We start from the raw sequence: 21,663 nt of genomic DNA, 5'->3' as shown, positions 1-21,663 counted from the left end.
AATGTGCTGATTATTTATTTTTTTTTTAAAAAGCACTCGTGGTGCGCTTTGTTTTAATAAAAGGAGACCAGACTATCCCAGCGGTATTACATCATGCTGCCATGATGTGCCGTCGAAGAGCTTTTTGTGCAAATAGTTATGCGCTGTTTAGCAGAAAACGTAACAAATGAGGGCAAAGCATTGTGGGATCACTTTGAAGTATGTTTTGATGTCAGAATTTTTTTTTTTCAAGAATAATCTGTGTATCGTTACATTTTGTGAGGTGTATTAGTGGATCTTTGGATAAAATGAGACGCCACTGAGATGTGACATCAGGTGACCCCTTCTTTGCTATAGAAAATGTAGCGGATTTTTTTTTCTTTAACAAATTATGATTAAATCATCTGGTTGTGATTTGACAGAACTCTCCTCATGGTAAAGTTCTTGAATTTTATACAAAAAGCACTGCAGTGAGATTCGTAGAAAGCAGACAAATGAAGGCAATGCACTGTGGGGTAACCGACTGATTGTCATTCAATGAATTTATAAAAATGAAATGAGCCCTAACTGCAACATGAAATCATTCTGCTATGACAAATCATAGAGGAGTTTTTTTTCCCCCCTCTGGAATTTTTTTCTTGGAAAAGATTGTGCACAGAATAGAGCACAGAATTAGGGAATTATGGAAACGTGAACGCAACACACTGTAAAATAATTTTAACTTTAACAGATGTGCTGAAGACAGATGTTTTAGTGACATTTATGTCATCTACAAACATAATGATGTCCTCCGAGACGGACGCTTCAACAGATGCTGCCAAAATGCTAGTGAAGCAAATCTACGTAGTAACAAAAAAGATATAAATTTGCAATCGCCTCTAATGATCATTTCCCTGCCGGCGTTTCTCACCTGGCTCTTTTATTCCTTCTAAACCTTTGCAATGACAGCACATTGTCACCTACTCCAGCCTTCGCACTTGAATCCACGCCGCCTTTGTAGCACACACAACAAATTTGCACACACATGTCCAAGCTGAGAGCCATTTGGATGCTGAGTGCGGATCGCCAGTGACTCACATGGGTCAGTTCAACAACAACAACAACAACAACAAAAACACTCAAACACACACTGAGGACAAATTTCCAGTGAGGGTCATACAAGGGTGTTCTTTTGCTTTATCCACATTATCTGTCAGGAAGTGCTCAAGATAACGCAGCAACAATGAAGCCTTCAAACGTGTGGTTTGTGCTGATAGTAAAGACCACCTTTGCAGGAAAACACGGTGCCACCTTTGGTAGTTTCCATCAAGGTCATTTACAACCCAGGGCGCCTCCTCAGTAAATAAGAGCAATAGCTTTCACTCATGAATCCGCATGATTGACATATCCTTGTGAATGCTGGCCTGCTGGTTGCTGCTTTGATTACAGAGTGGCTGCATTGACTCTGGATTTTAAAGACTCGCATGCGCACCGAAAAGCCGACTTATCGCATTCCGATATATTCAAATGACAGTCGACTAACATGGGAGAAATGCCGAGGAGATGAAGACTGCCTGTCATCCATCACGCCACAGAGCAGTGCATATGCACCCTGCAGTGAGGCAGACACATGCGGAACAGAATAATAATGTGCAGATTGCATCCTCCACCGGAGTGCTGTAATGTTATTACATTTCTTAGTTTTTAGCATGGTGGCATCATCATCTGACATCAGCGTGACGCCCAAACAGCCACACGAGCTACTCGAAGGCTGTACCAGACCTCCTTTACATTACATTACACTCTAACCCCCCCTCCTCTGCATCCAATGGGACCGGTCAAGTGTTGCCTTACAGGCCACATTCCCATGAGCAAGTCCAGGTTACCATGCCATTTGCATGGAGAGATGCACACAGGTTGATATGAACAGCCGTATGTTGAAAGGGAGAAATTAAAGGCTTACCGTGTCAGCAGGAGGAGCACATACATACACATCCAGTGCATACAAGAAGCGAAAATTAAGCCCTCTCTCCTCCAGTCCTTAGAGAGAGAGAGAGAGAGAATTGACTTCACTTGACTCCGGATCTTAAAATAAAAATAAAAATACAAAATACAAAACAAGAACACGTTGTGATTTTTTTTTTTTTTTTGCAAAGCAGCAGTAAGATAGCGTGCTTGGTATCCCGAGGCACGCGAGAGGATGGACGGATAGAAGTCCGCCGGAGTGTGCAGGAGAAGGAGGATAGAGGCGTATTTCTTTCCGCCTGTCTCCTCCCGTCCTCCCTCCCCTCTCTTTCTCTCTCTCCTCTCTATCCCTCGTTATCTTCCTCAGACGCCTTTACCGCCTTCACTGACTTTTCACCAGCAGCGCCAAAAGAGCGCGGTCAGCTCACTCGCGGAGGGTCAGCGATGACAAACCAGTTTTGTTTTGCTTTTTGGGGGAGTCAAGGCGACGCTGGGTGGATGAGAGCGCGTAGCCCGGCGACATGAGGCTAGTGTGGCAAAGCGGGCCGAGGGGGGTCGGGGGGGGGGGGGGTGCTCGAGGATGGGTGGGTGGCTTGTTTTAGGAGGGAAGGGGAGGTGGTGATGATTTCTGCCAAGGGGATGCACACAGAAAGAAAGAGCCAGAAGGGAAGAGTGGCGCGATCAAGTGGGCTATCTGGTGGAAAACGCGGAACTGGATCAGACTCCTAGATGTCTAGAGTTAGGGCTCCACCTACCGTGTGTAAACACACAAACACTCATGGAAGCGGTTCAAACTTGAGCAGAAACCGAATCTTTACTCCGCAGAACTCAAATGACCTTGCATAAAAAAAAAAAAAAAATCAAAACAAGTTTTGTCCGTTTGTGTCGTGCTCAGTTTGCACATACACACAAAACACGACATAACTCCTAACAGGAGTGTTTGACCGCCTTATTTGAGTCAAGGGATAGGTTCTGCATGGGAAAAATCTATTGGCACAGCACCCTATGAAAAATATCACGAGAAGTATAGGTTATACTATAACTGGAATAATGCTGGTCTAGTTTCAAGTTACTTACACGTTTACATTGTGCCTGATTAGTTTAATACATGGAAGGATGAATGGATGGATGGATGGATGGATGGATAGATAGATAGATAGATAGATAGATAGATAGATAGATAGATACTTATTATCAATCTCATACCAGCGCTAAAATACGTGTTAAAATGGATTGTGTTTAACTAAAATCAGAGCTGGGTAATAATATGCAACGTTTACTCTCTTATATTTACGTAATACTAGTTTTGTTTTTGTCCTATTTATTTTGGATATGTAATGGAAATAATATGTTTTGCACTTTGGCAATGAAGAAAAAAAACAAATACATGAAAATTGAAAATCAAAGTGAAATAATTACGAAAAGAAGGGAAAAGAAAGACTATATATATATATAAATAAATGTATATATATATGTATATATGTGTTTTGTTTTTGTGTGTTTTTATTTTCATGTCCTATTGTTGCGCAATAATCCAATTTGCACATTCCCTTATTCATGAAACATGAAAATAATAAATCAGAAGTTAATCACTACTCAGTACTTGAGTAGGTTTTAATCAAGTAATTATTTAGATTGCTACATTTTCTATTCCCTTTATTAAAGTTACAATGTTTAACCTGAGATTTGTTTTCGGCCGACCGAAGTTAAAATATTGAAACCTGTCTTATCCTTGCTGTGGTGTACCTAATGTTGTGTCCAATGAGTGTCACAGTGTAAGGATCAGTGGCCGACATGCGCACTGGCGTCCTGTCAAACAGGGCTCCAAAATAAAACACTTGCTTCTTTGGTAGCAGGTCGTGTGCCATTTCATTGTTTATGGAAACTTTAGTATTTTTACTGGAGTCTGGACGTCCACACTACATCCGGGACCTGTTGCTCTTCCACCCGAGTGTGTCCATGGATCTATACGGAGCGTCCATGATGATCGTCTGCTCGTCACGGTAATGGACGGAACTAGATGCTGTCTGTATATGTCATGTCAAATTAATTGCTAACGCGCATATTTAATTAGTCTAAATGATGTTCATATTGACGTTGTCTCGTCTGCATCGCCTTATTAAGAGAAAATAAGTTCGAAATAAGCCGTGAAGGACATTTACGCTGCGACGTACCTATCTGTTGCCCCCCTAATTAGCTTTTCAATGAGACGTTGTCATTGCTACTGAAACCATTAGTGTAGTATCCGCTCAATGGACACTCGATTAGGTACACGTTCATTCAAATTTAATACGAGGGCTGTATCAAAAATTCAGAATTTATTAAAGTGCACAACATATACTAGGTGAGGAAGTGTTAATTTAACATTTATTGATTAAAAAAAAGATTCATGTCATTTAATACAAATGGAAACAACTGATTGAGGCAAATTGATCACGCAATTGAGTAGTACAACATCAAATAACACAATAAAATTAATATTTATATTTTTCGGAGTCCAAATTGAGCGTTGTTTGGCGTTGTGCAAGTGACCAGCGAATGTCTAATTATATACAGTGGACTGATAGAGAGGCAGTTTGTCGCAGTTAATTACCATCGGTGGCTGGTAAACCCTTTTGGAGATTTAAATCCTGCTAAAGAGCATTAGTTGACAAGCCATTCGCTTGTTGAAAATAAAAAAAATAAAAATAAATGGGAAATGAAGTGTGTTGCAGAACAGATGTGAAATGCATATTGGATGCATTTTTTTCATGATGGGAAGATGATTTTGTGTGCAGTTGCAATTAATTGCTATGAGATACTCCCAAAGTATGCTGGCAGCGTTTGCACATAAAGTGACAAAAGTATTTATTCATTTTAGGTGTTAAAATCTTCATTGCCTGAAAGAAAATGATGATTAACTGAGCCAAGAAGTCGCCAAGAAAGTGCTTCACCAAGCAAATCTATGATGGAGATCATTGGTAAGTACATTAAAGACTTCCAGACGAGTCGCACATGCTCCATATAGACACATTTACAGGCTAAGGGGTCAAGAAATGTTGCAACTGTGAAGCGTTCCATGTGCAGGTGGTGCAGGATGCATAGTCAAGATGCTCACAACTTTGTTGTGAAGAGTTTATAGTCTTAACTCTCTGCCATGTGCAATTACTGAGTTTGTGGCTCATGCTCATTAGTTACTTCCTCACTGAATACAGCAGGCCAACTTGACCCCATGCGAACTTTCAGGGTTTTGCGACCAACCCCTATTAAAAGTTAAGCTTTCTTGAGGGGCATGTAGTGTAAAACTCAGTTAAGCACTGTAATGTTGGTATACCCCTAAGTAAAATATTTTTCCAACACGTACATAAAAGGGAAGCCAACTCCCCAATTTATTTGAAAATAATATGTTCGGTGCTCTTCCACTAGTCTAAACGAGACATTCTGATTAATATTGTGTTTGTCGAAAATGAGTTAAGCGGCAAAATCTGCCCATTTTTATCCAACCCAGGTGGCGGCCATTTTGTCACAGCCTGTCGACTGAAAATTACATCACAGTGTTTTTGTTGACTTCCCCCTTTAACGAATGAAGATTGAGAATAATATATCCAGTCTCAAAATATGCAAATTCTTCTTGACCATTTTGGTCAGTTTCACAGTCGCAGCGTTTGAATTTCAAGGTGAACCTGTACAATACTGCTAAACAGAAATGGCAGACTTCCATTCATGCTACCGGAATATGCTCGATATGAGAATTAAGGACACACCACAGCTCTAGGGATAAATGCAAAGTCATCCAGGAGAAACCTTGTCGCTGAATGACAGACAAATTAATGATGTACAATTTTCTGTGCAGATACTCAGCGTGCCTTGGAGGCTGTGGAGCGACTTCAAGCCAAACTGAAAGAGCGAGGGGAGGCCCCCGCTCAGGAGAAACTCAGCCTGCTGAAGACCGTCCTACGGAGCCCCCTCTTCCTTCATATTCTCAGTTTACAGAAGGCTCAGCGGAAGCCCCCAGCCAAGGTACTGCGTGAGCTCAAGTGTGTGTGGGTGTTTGGTGTACATTGATTGGTGAAGAAGGAGCTGGAATCATTCCCAAAATACTGAATGCAGGAAGCAAACCGGATGAGTAATCAGCTTACCTTGGCTTACCACTAAAGCCTGAAGACAGAGAGAGGGAGTGAGAAGGAGGGGTGAAGGAAGAAGTGGTTATACTGTATGTAATGTCAAGGAGTTTGCCGTAATCAGATATATGTTTTGGTCCGATTGTTGTTTGCGTGTGGGTTGTGGCACTGGTGCAAGTGCTACTAAGTAATTATTCACACCCATTTGCATCACACGTACTGCCTACAATACATAATCAAGGTTTTGTTGCTTGGCCACGTATCAAGGCTTGGTAAGTGTAATTAAGCCGTTAAAGACTAACACTATAAGACCAACACAAGCATTATTACGTTAGAGAAGTAGCATGATGCGTCTTCCAGTTAACTCTCAGGAGAGATGGAGATCTATTGCATTGGTCCTCAATCAGCGGGACGGTTCCAGATCATGGGTCATTTGGTGAGGATCCTTCTGCTATGAAGCATCACAGGGATTCATTTGGAACAGTCAGTTAATTATGTAAACCATAGTATTTGCTCTCATTAATCTATAAAAAAGAAAAACAAAAAAAACATCTAGACGTTAAATAGAGGCGACAATTACGCCACACAGCTTTCACAGAACGAGGAAACTGAAGTAGTTTTGCAACACAACTGCAACACTTCTCAAACATAAGTTGCGTTCAGGAGCGGCAGTGTATTTGCATGTTGGTCAGTGCAGCACAAATGGTTCCGGGTTTGAATCCGTGTCAGGCCTTTTTATCTGTCTTTAGCATTGCGTGAGTCACATGTGAAAGGCTTCATCCTCACAAGCACCTTGACAGTGCTCAAGAATTCGGTGTAAAATTATTTTTACCATAAATAATAGTGAGCATAATGCAAAAATGTAGCATACAACTCGTTGTACGTTTTGCAAATTAAGTCTTTATTTTTTTCATGCAACCTCCGCGACATCAGCAGACCTTACTTGATCGCAATAAACCTCTTCTGACTCGCACCTTAATGTTCAAGGATACTTACTCTCATTGAATGGCTAAATAAATAAACATTTCTCTGCCCATGCTTTACTACAAGTAATTCCGTCCTTCAGTCACACATCATCCTCTTGCTCTCTGTCTTTGCGCTTTCTACAATTAATGTGTCCACCTTCACCATCTCCTTATCGCCTCCATCCATCCCCCTCTCGATTTTTTTTCGCTTCACACTTGCATCAATCAATCCTTCTCTCGTTTGTCTTTTTTTTTCCTACCACGCCTTACTAAATCATCCCCACGTTGTGCTTCTCTTTCCAATCCTTTCTTGATGCTTCAACCTTTCCAGGGGAAGGGTCTCTCCAAGTCAGTGTCCATGAACTGCGGCAAGTGCCCGGGTGTGGCGATGGACGCCAAGACGCTCAGCCACAGTGACTCGTACACATGGGCCATCGAGAACCAAAGAGCCGGCAGGACGCTCCACAGGGAAGGAAGCGTTTCCTCCTTGGATTCGCAGGATCTGTCTTTCTCCGACATCTACCCAGACAACTGCATTCACACTGAATCCCAAGTAAGTCAAATATGAGTCATAAGGATGAGATTATTCATCGTAATGGGAGCAAATGACTCCCATTGCACTCGCTCAATGAGAAGACGCCAAGCATTGCTTTGCAAAAATGTCAATTTGTTATAGAATATGGCTTTAGATGACACAAGCATTTCTGGTAATAAACTTCCGTGATGGTGTTCGGCTTACTTGATGTCACTTCAGGTTTGTTTGTCATTTCTTTTAGTACTGTACACCACCTCGAATATCCAGAACCATGTCTATGGGGAGGAATCTGGCCGCAATTGCGCATGAGGTAAAGAAAACTCTCTCTCTCTGTTTCTCTCTCTCTCTCTCTCTCTCTCTCTCACCCTCTATCTATCTATCTATCTATCTGTAATAGTGCTGTGAAGCGATCAGACTTTTTTAGTAATTAATGGCAAAATTGTAGTAGTAGTAATCCCATTTTTTAAGTATATATTTCAAATCCAAAAGACAGTTCTGATTGCTTTTTCTGGGGTCAACTGCCACAAGAAGTACATAAAATCAATTTAACTGAGTAAACCGAATTGAAATTAACCTCATATTTTTATTGTTTGCCTTCAACACAGTTTTTGTTATTGTGTTTATTATTTATGTATTTATTTATTTTTAATATATTTTTATTTATTTATGTAATTTTTATTTATTTATTAAATTTTTATTTATTTATTTATTTTTTATTAGAGGCGCCACCTGGAGATCATAGAACTGACCAATGATGGGAAAGGGCTTGGATTTGGCATAATAGGAGGACGGAGCACAGGAGTCATGGTCAAGACCATACTACCCGGTGGAGCAGCTGGACAGGTAATTTAAAAATCACTTAAACGCTTAAATTCATCGGCTATGTTGGGACATAACAACATCAGTGCTACTATCATACAGTATAGGTCAGTGTAGGTTCTGAGTCATAGCACAAAAGCACAAAGGTCGAATGAACAACTTTTTGGTTGTCTTACATCCTCAGTCGTTTACGAGTGGCGATAAATATATGTTAACTCTAATTACCAACAAGAATCACCGCTCAGAAGTTCCCTGAAGTCTTGTGAGATTGCGTGTCGTCAAAAGAGAGCCCTTAATAAAGAGTCACTCATCAGTATTATTCATGCAATGCGCAAAATTACCAATGGAAGAAATTAAAAGTTTAAAAACCCGATAAGACGGTATGAGAAAAGAAAAGTACTTTTGCTACTAGAGTGTGCAGCCAACCTAATTGGTTGGAGCCCCACCATTTTCCTTTCCCATAAAAGACTCACTAAAACAGTTTCCATGCTGTGGGGTGACAGTGCTAAGTACTCTCCTACTGTGCCAGTAAAACGCCTCTAAAGCTCACCAATTAAGACCAGGCAAGTGAATGTAAGGTTTTGATGTAGCCAGTTACGATGTTGTTCATGCTAATTTAAGTCACCCTTCTGCCGCTCCCTCTTTCCCCTTTGAATACAGCGGTTTTCTCACCTCATGCCAATTGTTACCCAAATTAACTAGAACACTTGCACCTTTAATGAATTAAAAGAAAAATGTGTTGTGACTTCATTTTGGCACCCCAAGGATAAACGTCTGCACAGTGGGGATCAAATCTTGCGCATTGGAGACACTGATCTGGCTGGCATGAACAGCGAACAGGTGGCGCAGGTGAGTGGATCAATAGATAGATGGATAGATAGATAGATTCATTCATATTCATTGCCCATTCCCTGGCCCAGGTGCTTCGAAATGCTGGTAGCAAGGTAAAACTACTCATCGCCAGGGATATCAACAAGGTCAGCCTTTCCTCTCCTGTCCTCAGTCAAGAGTCCTTGGACGGCGAGGTGTGTTAATCCCAAAATGTACTCATGTAAAAAAGAAAACCTGCCCCAACATTCTTGTGTGAGCAAAGTATTTGGCTGAGCTTTTTCTTATGTTTTGATGACCTCTGTGAAGACAAGAGCAGTTTTGGGGAATGTAATGATGATTACGTTGAATTGGTTGAATTCTAACGTCATCATCATTTAACATTTAGCCTTGTACGACTTGTACACTGATGTGTACTCATTTAACGGGAGGATTTTGTCTCGACATGAGAGGGGCAAACGATTAGCAACAGCTTTTTACAATGATACCGTACAATGAATTCAAATTAACTGCACAATAATGAACGTATTGTCATGACAACACCTCTCGAACTCAAACTGTGCACTATTCTTGTTATGTGCTTTTTCTTAATCGACTGTGTAGGTGTTACTGTGGGTACAGTACATACAATGTTGTCTTTCTGCTTCTCACCAGCTCTTTGACTTGAATGATGACTATGAGTTCAGCGTGCAGTTCACTAAAAACAGCCGCGGGCTGGGATTCACCATCTCCAGCTATATAGGCGATCTAAACTCAAGTAATAAAAGATGTTTCACATTTGAAAATCAGCCGAAAAGGATGTGTTGTGTTAAGTATTTATTTATTTATTTTTTTGTAATTCTCCTCAGTATACAGCGCCGGCGTGACCGTGAAGAGCATTTTGAAGGGTAGCAGTGTCGACCAAGATGGGCACATTCACATTGGAGATATCATCCTCTCTGTAAGTTTAAAAAAAAACAAAAAAAACGGCTTTTTAGTTAGTTTTGCATTGTAAAGTTATATGCATTTTAACAGCAAGATTGACTGATTTCCGATTTTTGGGATTTAGAACTCAAGTTTTACTTCTGATTTATTACTAAAGAAAACAATCTCACTAAGCCTCTTCACTAGTTTGAGCTAAGTTCTTTCTCTTATTTCTGTGGCTGTCCTCAGAAAGAACAAAGAAATGGAATTGTTCGACAGGTGAATCTTTTGAAGCGCCGGGCTTTAGAGACTTGATGGTTTACGTATGAAAAAAACATGGCGCGGATTGAGATATTGTGGCGTGTCATGACTCAAAGAATTAGGTGGAATCTGAGTTTCTATTTTTGAGAACTAGAGAGTACATTTTTGTTTTAAGACCATCCGGGTATTCGCATGTACAGAAATGTTTTTTTTAATGATGCTGTTTGTGCCTTGAAGGTGAATGCCTGTTTGCAAACTGTAAAAATACAGAAACAAAAAAAAGTGTTCCCGGTAACTTGAAGAAAAACAGCGCTAGCAGTGACATGTATATATATAGTAAGCCTGCTTTTGAGGCCTTTGTGACCCTACATTAGCTAAAAATATTTATAGAGTTCATTTTGTACTGCTAGAAATTGCTTTGTTATGGGAACAATTGGGAATAACAATAAATATCTGGAACAAGTCGCTCTCATGACATACAACTGTGTGCAAACTCACATCCACTTGTTTATGTCAATGTTCTGGAAGGTTCACACAAAGTCACAAGTTCAGGTTGGTCCTTGTTACCGATCAAGATAACAGCAGTGCAGATAAGCTAGAGCCTTAAAGGGGGAAATGTTCTGGGAAATGGACTTTTCAGCTGTTTGTATACACATAATTAGGTTTCTGGAGTTCACCCATTAAGTGTGAAATTAAACAACCAAGTAAATGCTTTGTTAGCTGCCATTTCTGGAAAAAAAATGTATCTTGACCTTGAATAAATCGTATTGTCGTGATTAATTAAATTAGTGAGTGGTGGTTTTACGCAAGTGCAATTCATTTGCACTATGTATGCGGAAGGGTGTGCCTGGTGGAAGTCTCAGACTCTCCAGAAGTTTCCAATGGCACCACAAAAACTGAGTACATTTGTGAGTCGCTTTATATTAAATATAGTCAGCGGGGGGGGATGGAGTCTGAAATGTTGCATTGCTCTATTTAGTTGTCAACACTGAATAGCCCTACCTCTGTCGCATTGGTTGTCATGGTAACAAAAATCATAGATAGGTTTGCCCCCCCCCCCCAAAAAAAAGGTATATTCATTTAAGTGTGACTAGTGGATGTAAATGGCACTTTTGTTCTTTTTTTCTTTGTGTATTTTGATGGAAGAATGTGTCTCTTGTGGCTATTTTATTTTCAGGGGTACTTAGAGGTCGTGTGCGAATTTCTCCACGAGATGTTGTGATGTCTCTAGAACAGGGGTGGGCAAACTAAAGCATTACAACAATAGACATCTTTGAAAAACCACAGTATTTAGAAAATAAAACATTAACAAGGCTAATTCATTTAATTTTTTTTTTTTTCAAATTTGGCGGGCCGGATTAAAACGTCTAACGGGACGCATGTGGCCCCCGGGCCATAGTTTGCCCACCTCTGCTCTAGAAGAACAGGGAAGGGGACAACAATATTATTCATCTTAAGGCCCTTTTGAACACGATATTTTGTGTGTGACATTCCCATTGCCGAAGGGGGAGTCTGAAATATTGATAGGTTGGATGAAAAATGTAATGGGTCCTGCAGCGGGTTAACTCATGCTGGACTAGAGCCAATCAACTAGGAAAATGGGCATACTAGTTGAAAGTTTTCGCATGGGGGGACGCTGGTCCTAGCACAGCCCTCAGGTGGCCACAAATGCGCACCACTGTTCTCAGTGCTTCATTTTCATGTCTTCGGGTTGTCTTTCTTTCCACGTGGGACAGCAGTAGCTTTGTTTTTAAGGACTTTTACCGCAGGGATAAAGCTTGGGAATAGAGTGTCACCAGTTCAAGATCAAAACATGGAATTTGGAAATTGCTGGTAAGATGCCAGTTCATTTTCAACGGCCTTGAGAATTTGACGCAGACCCCTCATTCTCATTCTATTACGGGAAGTTTCAAGTCTTGACCTTAAAGTTTAAAGCAAGTTAATTACTGTGGTAGAAATTAAGCAAGTGATGTTGAATCGCGTAGCTTTTTGAATAATCGCTTCTCTAACCAGGCTACATATTGTTGAGCATTTTGTTGACCCAATTAAACTCATAACTGACCCGCACCTTCGCATTACGCCTTCGTCTTAACCGTAGTCAATTCTGAGTGTTCATATTGGGTTAATGCGTTTCTATTCGTGGGTAAGTGATTTTTACTCACTAACTGCTTCTTATAACAGTGTTACTGTACTAAAAAAGCCATCTCCATGCTGAACCTTTGCACACAACTACCCTTACCTTGTAGAACTGCAACATAATATGTTTTATTTATTTAATTTATTTTTCATTGAATTATTTCAGATTTAATTAATTTAAGTGATATATTTAATTAAATTATTTGCTATATTGCAATGTAGAGGGGAGCTCTTCAATCTTGTAGTACACCGACTACATTGACATTAAAGGGCATTCTGATTCAGATTTTTTTTGTTTTTTTTGCTTTTCTTGGCTGCTCCGTAATTTCTGTCACCTTCGCTTATGTGTGGGTGTGTGTGTCCCTTCCCCAGGTGGATGGAGTGAGCCTACAGGGCTGCAGCGAGCAGCGTGCAATGGAGGTGCTGAGGCGGACGGGTCCTGTAGTCCGACTGAGGCTGCTAAGGAAGGCCGTCCGGCTTAGTCACATCTTGCCCCCGGTCCCTCCGCTGCAGCCTCTCCGACACTCTCACAGCTTCCACGAGGGCAATCCCTACAGAGTGGGACTAAACAAGATTTATGAGACAGGTGATATGTGGAAAAAGCATAAAATACTTGGTTTATTTTTCACATTATTGATTTGATTTGATGGCGAAGCACACCCACAGGCCCTACACGCACCGTCAAAATATTCCTGGGTGCCTTTTAAGCTTACGAGTTTGAATGAAATAAAAATACCACTTTTTTATTATTGAACCGGTACAATATTGACACGCTGTATAAATGCTAATCTGTTAAACGCTCAGGTAATAATACTCAGTTTCGATTTACCCTGTCAGGGTGATATTTGTATATCCAGAACATGTGATCCACGACTTGCAGTACATCTCATTAAATTGTATGGGTGTCGAGTGAGTGTAAATTTGAGTTTATTCATTGTGTGTTTACATGCATGTTTGTGAAAATCCTTGCTTCCTCCCAGGAATATGCTCACTGCGTGAAATCTCCCGGCGTGCAGCATACGCCAACAGACGACCCCGACATGATTCAAGAAACGGTAAGCTCCCGTTTCCTTATGCTGCACTGCAGTCTGCAAGTGGATGATGAGACTCGCTCTGATACTCTTAAGTAGGCTTGTGGAAGAGCGATGTGGCGACGAAGCATGCTCTTTGATGAGAGTCTATTTATAGCGTTGTGCAATCATGTGTTTATCCAACTCATTCAGCTCCTTCCAGATGATTTGCCTTTTAGCCCGCCTGCATACACGGCTTTATTTAGACAGCGATCTTTGGGTTTGATTGGGGAGCTCTGTTAAATAGGTCCTGATTGCTGTGAGGCATTCATATCTCAAGTACAAGAAAATATTTGTTTGCCAAGAAATCTGATAGTGGGTGTGATAATGCACACTTCAGTGGCTTTTGTGTGCAGGCATCATGCATTGCCCCAAGGTCACGTTTTGTTTTCTCTGTATTAAACACTAAAGATAATGACTCGATGCTTTCTATTCCAGTCCAATGCGAAAATGTGGTATTTTACCATATTAAATGTGCTTTAAATGTGGATATGTGTCCGTAATCCCAGGAGTGCAACTGACGCCGGCAGAGGAAGAAGACCTAAGGATGAGGTGGCAACGTGCAGTTGGACCAAGATATGAAGTCATAGTATGTCCCTTTGCAAATCAAAATGCATTGCATTATATTCAGTATACGATTTGTGCATATGAAATTTCATTTCCGTATCCATCAAAACCTATTTTGGCTGATGTTTTATTTTTCCGACTTGTACTAGCGGCTATACAATAAAATTTTGCGAGTTGGATTGTCAACGGATTAGCACCTAAAGAACTGTTTGGTTGAGACAATCACAATGCATCCCAATGGCCATTCGGAAGTATGTTTACAATTTTGTCCATATATAAGTCAGCAGTTTCCACAATTTGATTGAATGGGTTGCCTTATGAATGATGCAATAGATATGATGAAAATTGTCATAGCTTCAAAAGCCAATGTTTACTTTTTTACTTTTGCTGTTTTAGATTTGTCAGCTGGAGCGCTTCAGCGAGACAAGTGGCCTCTGCATCAGTCTGGAGGCTCGGGCCGGACATCATTACCTGTGCTCCGTTTTACCTGAGGGTCCGGTTGGACAAAGTGGCAAGGTCTTCACTGGGGACCAGATATTAGAGGTGTGGAACTTGAAGTTGTGAATGAACTACTTGTTAATTTCTTAACTGTCCTACTTGATCAAGAACAGTTTATGCTATTTAGAAAACGGATGGCTGTGTTATGAGCTTGCCTGTTCTTTCTTATGCAGGCAGTGTGCGGAGGAAGAAAACATGGTCAAGGCCAATGAAAGTTGTCAGCCTCAAACTGAGTTGGGATATGTTTCTCTACGAGATCATGACATTACGATTGCAATTTTTTTTTATTATTATTATTAATACTGTGAAAATTTCATTTGGGGCAGTTTTAAGAGCACGGCGTAGTTTAGCAACCAACACTTAGTATCCCTTAAGGCGGCCAAGTGGTAATAAGAAGGTGGGTGTGAGTGTGCCCTGCATTTCTGCACTTAAGGTGGGAGAGTATGCACTCCCACGGCCGCTCTGAACAAGTTCACGAACCCACACATACAATATTACTTCGTGAAGAGAGGTTTGTCTGTTGAATTTGTAAACCATATCCGGTCTCCAAAGTCGTGTGAATACAGCAGCCATTTTTGGGCCTCTGCAGGCCAACATCTAAGTCACAGTGTGATGCTTTGATCTTCACCTTGCAATTCCAGCATAGCAACGCTCATTTTCTTCTCCAAATTTAAAACCCAACAATTTCTCAGTGTACTCAAGAGAGAAACTGTACTCCCTGACCTAAAGTATGACAGTTTCGATACAGGGAAAATGAACAGCATGAGAGAATTCACTTTATTACATTGCCACTCTGATACTTTGACTCACCTCTAGTTCACTTGTGCAAAGCGACAATTTGAAGAGTTGAACACATCCGACAAGGCATGTCAGACAAGTTCCAGGACGGGTATCATAAAATAAATATTCAAAATCCAAACTAGACGCTGCAGGTTTTCCCCTTCAAAGTAATCCCCCCTGAAGTGTAACATACTTTAGTAGCTTTCTCTACATACGCCTTGGCGGACCCCTGCAAGGACTTTTCCATTGTCGTGGCCATCTTGATGCTGTCTGTATCTTTAAAGGCAAAGTCAACCACCTAAAAAGTTATTTGCTCTTCTAAACATGGCATTCTGATGAATATTGCATTTGTGGAGTATGAGTTATGCAGCAAAATCGGCCTGTTTTTAGTCATCTCAGGGGGCGGCCATTTTGTCACTTTCTGTCAACTGAAAGTGACGTCGCCTGAGCAACTGATATATCATTTTAAGACATGGCAGTGTTCTTCTCAGCCACGCTCAGGGTATTGCGAGCTTGTGCGTTATCATAGTGAAGCAGCCATGAGTTGTCCTGCCGCAACTTCTTGAGCACTCACAGCAGGATCTCTTTGCACACATGCTGGATAATTGTCTGGTGACGTGGCAAGAAATCTCAGTAGACAGTGCCCCTTCACATCGAAGAATGTGATCAATATGACTTTGATGTCTTGCGTTAGTCGACCTTACCGACGTCAGACTCTTCCACTGTCGGCTCTGGCATCTTCAGGTCGTATACGAAGATCCGTGACTCATCACAGTTGATGTTTCCCTAGCAAGTCTGGTCTCATCATCATTCAAACTTCGCTCGATAAACTAACACATAGAATAGGTGATGCGTATATATATAAGAGTATGTGTGAAAAAGTTCAATGGCTGCGAGGACAGTTATTTTTTATTACATTGAGGGTTGAAACTTGAAGTTTGGGTTAGAAATATATTAGTCAGCTGTCCCAGAACTTTTCTGACACACCTCCTCTTCAAGGACAGTGCATGATATCGCCGGTTCGTTAGGGCCTGAACAATTTGTTTCAGAGGAAATGATGTAAATCAAATGGATGATAACTTTGTAAATGTAATGTTAGTCAAACAGTTTACCTGTTATAACCAGTTGCCAGTTAACCGCTAGTAGTTAGCAGATAATAGCACGAGTGGTTAATGTTATCCATTGGTGTGTGTGTATTATGTTGTTTCAGAAGCAATACTATTATTACTACATACTATTATTGTAATTCTTTTTAGACTTTTTGTTTTGGTCAAATTCCAAAAAGCAGTAAAGTGCAATCACCCTGAATTTGGTAAAGTATGTTTAAAACCAGCAACGGAGAACACTCAACCATCTAGATCAGACGTGGGCAAACTACGGCCCGGGGGCCCCATGCGGCCCGTTAAACGTTTTAATCCGGCCCGCCGAACATTAAAATAACTAAATGAATAAACCTTGTTAATGTTTTATTTTCTAAATATTGTGGGTTTTCAAAGACATATATAATGTTGTAATGCTTTTGTTCACTTTCATTTAAAATTAAATGTATTTTTTTTCTCCGATGAGGTGAGGTTATCAAAACACTCCATCCATCTCCTCCTGTCACATTTTAGAACCCATTGTGGCCTGCCAATAAAAAAGTCTGCCCACCCCTGATCCAGATGCAACCACTGATATTATATTGACCCAGAAGTGAAATTTCCTTCATCTGTAATACAGTTTGCAGGAAACAAAAGCCCCACAAATATCTGTCTGCGGAAACATGCTCATATTGTAATCTTCCTTGCAGGTGAACGGTATCCCACTCATTGGAGAGACACACAAAGAGGTGGTCAACATCCTCAAGGAGCTGCCCATGTGTGTTTACCTGGTGTGTTCTCGCATTGTCCCCCCTGCCATTCCCGACAGCGATGAGGAAGAAGAGGACGATGGCCAACTCACCCTGAAAGAGCTGCTGGCTGAATTCAATGACAAGGTGAATGCAGACGTTTGTTTAGTGGCAGCTGAGAATTGAAGGAATGCTTTTTATTCTTTTTCCTACAGCAGGATAAAAGGTTGTTTTTGTTTCTTCTTTTCTACCTCCAGTTGGATCAGGGTTGTGTTATTCCCTGTCCTACGGCCGAGGACATCACAAAGCGCGGTGTGCCCCCTATGTCACCTCCTCTGGCCATGTGGGAGAGAGAGGCGCAGGTGGTAGAGCTGGAGAAAGGGGAGTCGGGATTGGGCTTCAGCATCCTGGACTACCAGGTAATAGATAAGGCCGTTAGCCTTTCTAAAAATAGATCAGACCGGAATAAGCTGCAGTCTCACAACAACAGTGTCACGTCAGTGAAGAAAATAGAGAAGACAATCTAACAAGGCTTGTGTACGTCAAAGTCCCCGAGAGAGTTAATCGGATAAAATGGGGTAGAACTTTTTTGGGAATAAAAAAAAACTAAAAAAAAACTTATACCCCAGTTGTTTAAAAAAATATGTTGGAGTGAATTTAAAAATATGATCAAAACAAACCAACCCAAGTTAGCTATTCCCATACTGCTCCCACAGATAACACAATTAAAAATAAATATAAATGGGGACGTTTCCTTTTGAAAAATGAAACCAAAGCTTTTATTATGTATATGTTTGTATACAGAACATCAGAGATAAATTGTCTGCCCTAAATCTTAAAGAAAACAGTGTTTTCAAGTCTCACGTCGAAATCTTTCATGTGTATCATCTTCCATATGCTTGTCTTGCAGGATCCGGAGGATGCCACTAAAACAGTGCTAGTAATCCGCTCCTTGGTGCCGGGTGGTGTCGCTGACCAAGATGGCCGCCTGCTCCCGGGAGATCGCCTCATGTTTGTCAATGAGACCGACTTGGAAGGCTCCAGTCTGGATTACGCCGTGCATGTTCTGAAGTCCACCGGTTACGGCCCTGTGCACATTGGTGTGGCCAAACCGTTGCCGGTATGTTGGGGGAAATTTTTTTTAAAAAATTATTATTTATGTTTTGATTAGTCCTGGTCCTCTCTGCGGTTAAATAGATAAATAAGGAAACTCCTAAAGTGACCGATGCCAATTAACACTGTATCTGTCACTTTTTAGGTACAACCTAATGAGGTCCATTCCAGGAACCTCAAGGGAAAGTCAACCCAAAAACTTTCTTTGCAATAATATGTTAAATGCGCCTTCACTAATCTGAGCAAGGCATTCTGATTAATATTGCATTTGTGAAATTTGAATTAAGCCGCCTCCACCTGTTTTTAGCCATATCAGGGGGTGGCCATTTTGTCCCATTCAATGACTAAAAATTACATCACAGTTGCTCAGGGATCAGGTAACGACCAATCATGAGTCACCTGTTTTCTGAAGCTGAGCTATTTTACTGATTAGCTCATAAGTGTAATAATGATGAGTTAGCTAATACGGGTACATACATGACATCAACTTTTTCTGTTGTGTCCAAAAGTGATAAATATTGTCATTAGAAGAGACTGGCTATATCGAGTATGACATATAAAACTCGACTTTAGGACTCGCACAGTATGTGATATTTTATCATCCAAAATAACTTAATTAGTGAGTTGTACCCTGAAGAAAAGTTCTCTTTTGTTGTGGACTGTGGCCTAGTAACAAGGACCACGGGGTCCTGTTACAGCCCAACTGAATATTTAATGCCCCTCCAAGGTGAACACAAAGCTCAGCCGCACTAGAAATGGAGAGGCAAGAGATGGAGGAGGAGTGACGGGTGTCTAATTTACCGTCGCCTTCGCGATCTTGCTTGCCTGTTTGCCACGTTTCAACACAGCGATACATGGATATTCTTATAATAAGCTGCAACATTTCAGATTGCTTTCCGTGTGTTGTCAGTTGGAACTTTGCGGCGGCTTAACGCCCATCTTGGAAAGGAGCACGCGGGCATCCTGCGATGACAGCGAGAGCCACAGTCAGGTCACCCTGCTAGCTGAAGGAGCTGAGGCCAACGCTTGCAACCTGGCGGATAACAACGTCCAACCGTATTCCAACAACTCGGTAAGCACAACACTTAAACTAGTAAAAAATGGCTCTGGCAGCTGCTTTACTTTGATGCTTTATGTGTTTTGTGTATGCTTCTTCCGCACTTTCTAATGCAAGGGGTCACCAACCTTTTTGAAAATTGGAGCTACTTCTTGTGTACTGATTAATGTGAACGGCCTCAAGTTTGACGCAAACATTTTCTCAATTTACCTTTCAATATAAGTTATTATTATTCATTAATCCCACAACTCTCATACATTCCTAGAAAATCACAATGTCCCATCACTGCTCAGCTATTTTTCGAACAGGACTGTGGGCTTGTCATGAGGCGCTTGGGGGCGACCTCATGGTATTTATTTTGAAGTATTTGATTTGAACAACAATTTATTTGTTAAGATTCCTTAGAATCAGCGTGAATTTGTGAATTTCAAAACTAATGTAAATTAATCAGTTGATTGAATACCCAAATTAATTTTGTTCAAATATATGATATATTTATATATGAGACGGCATTTGAAATTGACAAGAAGAAGAAGAAGAACTTTCCCAGCATGCCTAGGCCTAGACCTACAAAAAAATTCTCTTGGAGCCATCTGCTAAATTGCACAGGAAGACGGCCATTTTGAATTTACTTCAAACATTGACGCGGCTTTGACAACAAAAGCATTTGTAACTTTAACTACACAAAAATTCCTCTTGAAGATTCCTCACGTTATTTCTTGTAAATGTTTCACATTTCCAACGTTGCCAGGGTTGCAAGGGCCCTTTATAGCTTCTTGCAGCTCTAGTTATTATTATTATTTTTATTGTTCCGGTCGTTCGATCGCAGTTTTGTAAATACTTACAGTCTAACCTTTTTGTCTTCGGTTATACTGTAGCTAATTGCAAGTACTAGCATCAATATTTCTTTTTGCGTGTGTTCTCCTGCTGTGTTGTCTTTGCAGTGTGTGTTTTACTTATTTCTTGTTCATAATTTTGCGACAAAGTAGTTAGTGTAATTGGTGTTCAGTACAATTACACCCCTGATCATTAACCTACCATAAAAGCTGCATGGTACTTCAATCCTGTTCCTCGAGGACTGCTATCCTGTCCGTTTTCCTTCTCTCCCTGCTGCAACACATCTGATTCAAACGATCAGATAATGAGCAAGGTCTGCTGAAGCTGTATAAAGAACCTGATCATTTGAATCAGGTGGGTTGCAGCAGGGAGAGATAGAAAACAGGCAAGAACAGGATTGAAGAACCATGCTATAGGCTATTATTATTATTAGCTCAATCTTTATGAATACCTAAAATTCCCACTGCTTATGACTCTTCTTAGCTGCAATATGACATAAAAACTACATCACAGGTCTACTAGATACAAATTTGAAATGCTATGGTTTGCGATACCTCAAATACATCCATTTTATTCAGGCCATTTGAAATGGATAAAGTGCATGAATCTCAAATAATTCTTTTTTTAATTACTTGTTCTTGAATAATTTAAGCACACTCAATGTTTTTAATCCTGTAAATAAATGTCAGTGTTTATTCAAAAATATTGAATTTATTTGATATTTTATATTAGTCTCATTCTTAATTGTTTTAATTAAATTTGACTGTCATATATAGATCACATCAAGTTTAATGGCCTGTTTATGATCAAATTGAACAATTTCAAAGTGATTTTTATGCGCAATTGAAATGCATACGTCTTATGAATCATTTCGAAGAATTTCTGTGAATTTCTGTATATACTGTAATCTTGCAAATTGATATATTTAATTAAATTATTTGTTATATTGCACTGAAGAGGAGCGCGCTCCGATCTCGTTGTACACTGAGTACAATGACAATAAAGGGCATTCTGATTCTGATGAATCTCATGAAGCTGAATATTCCCAAATATTACAAACAGCTCTTCAAAGCTGTCGCCATACTAAGAAATGGTTATACTCCTCTTGTCTGGTCGTATTATGCGAGTAGTCATAATGTTGTGGCAGTTCAGTGCACCGGCATTATTCCATCCAAGAGGTACTCAAGCATGTCTAAAAGTAGATCACCATGTCTTTTCTGAGGAGGGTTCCGTATGCGAAACGAGCTGTATCGGTATCACTGAGTCATGTTTGGGGAAAGTGCTCCATGTCAAAGACCTGTTTCGCTCTTGCAGCCTTTTGTGCTGGACTTTGCTTAATTGCCTGCAATTATGTCTTGCTGTAAGTGTATGCCTCACGCACGCCGATGCCACTCGGTGCAGCGCAAGAACATGATCTACCCTTGTCTCGCACGTAGTTGCACA

At 40.6% G+C, this 21,663-nt stretch overlaps 2 protein-coding genes across 16 annotated transcripts in view; one reads left to right on the top strand and one right to left on the bottom strand.

The window, feature by feature from the left end:
- adgrl3.1 (adhesion G protein-coupled receptor L3.1) overlaps positions 1-2,465 on the bottom strand; it is a 140,293-nt gene extending 137,828 nt beyond the window's left edge. For all 11 annotated transcript variants that reach the window (XM_088302181.1, XM_088302184.1, XM_088302185.1 and 8 more), the window contains exon 1: positions 1,922-2,465. The gene's annotated coding sequence lies outside the window, so the exon portion shown is untranslated. The remainder of the gene's footprint in view (positions 1-1,921) is intronic.
- Positions 2,466-3,717: 1,252 nt separating this feature from the next.
- LOC148332306 (multiple PDZ domain protein) overlaps positions 3,718-21,663 on the top strand; it is a 45,441-nt gene continuing 27,495 nt past the window's right edge. For all 5 annotated transcript variants that reach the window (XR_015844618.1, XM_088302239.1, XM_088302238.1 and 2 more), the window contains exons 1-18: positions 3,718-3,926; positions 4,784-4,883; positions 5,756-5,922; positions 7,320-7,541; positions 7,765-7,833; positions 8,244-8,366; positions 9,108-9,191; positions 9,263-9,367; positions 9,825-9,927; positions 10,019-10,110; positions 12,843-13,056; positions 13,451-13,525; positions 14,050-14,129; positions 14,504-14,650; positions 17,175-17,360; positions 17,471-17,632; positions 18,124-18,333; positions 19,237-19,398. Coding sequence is in view for 4 of the 5 variants with exons in the window: in XM_088302239.1 (XP_088158365.1) it covers positions 4,868-4,883; positions 5,756-5,922; positions 7,320-7,541; positions 7,765-7,833; positions 8,244-8,366; positions 9,108-9,191; positions 9,263-9,367; positions 9,825-9,927; positions 10,019-10,110; positions 12,843-13,056; positions 13,451-13,525; positions 14,050-14,129; positions 14,504-14,650; positions 17,175-17,360; positions 17,471-17,632; positions 18,124-18,333; positions 19,237-19,398 (2,217 nt within the window). In the remaining variant the exon portion in view is untranslated. The remainder of the gene's footprint in view (positions 3,927-4,783; positions 4,884-5,755; positions 5,923-7,319; positions 7,542-7,764; positions 7,834-8,243; positions 8,367-9,107; positions 9,192-9,262; positions 9,368-9,824; positions 9,928-10,018; positions 10,111-12,842; positions 13,057-13,450; positions 13,526-14,049; positions 14,130-14,503; positions 14,651-17,174; positions 17,361-17,470; positions 17,633-18,123; positions 18,334-19,236; positions 19,399-21,663) is intronic.

This window comes from Idiotropiscis lumnitzeri, chromosome 8 (genome assembly GCF_059441095.1).
Source record: "Idiotropiscis lumnitzeri isolate Australia: NSW breed Sydney's pygmy pipehorse chromosome 8, RoL_Ilum_1.0, whole genome shotgun sequence".
Lineage (NCBI taxonomy): Eukaryota > Metazoa > Chordata > Actinopteri > Syngnathiformes > Syngnathidae > Idiotropiscis > Idiotropiscis lumnitzeri.
This window is presented reverse-complemented; position numbering and strand designations above follow the sequence as displayed.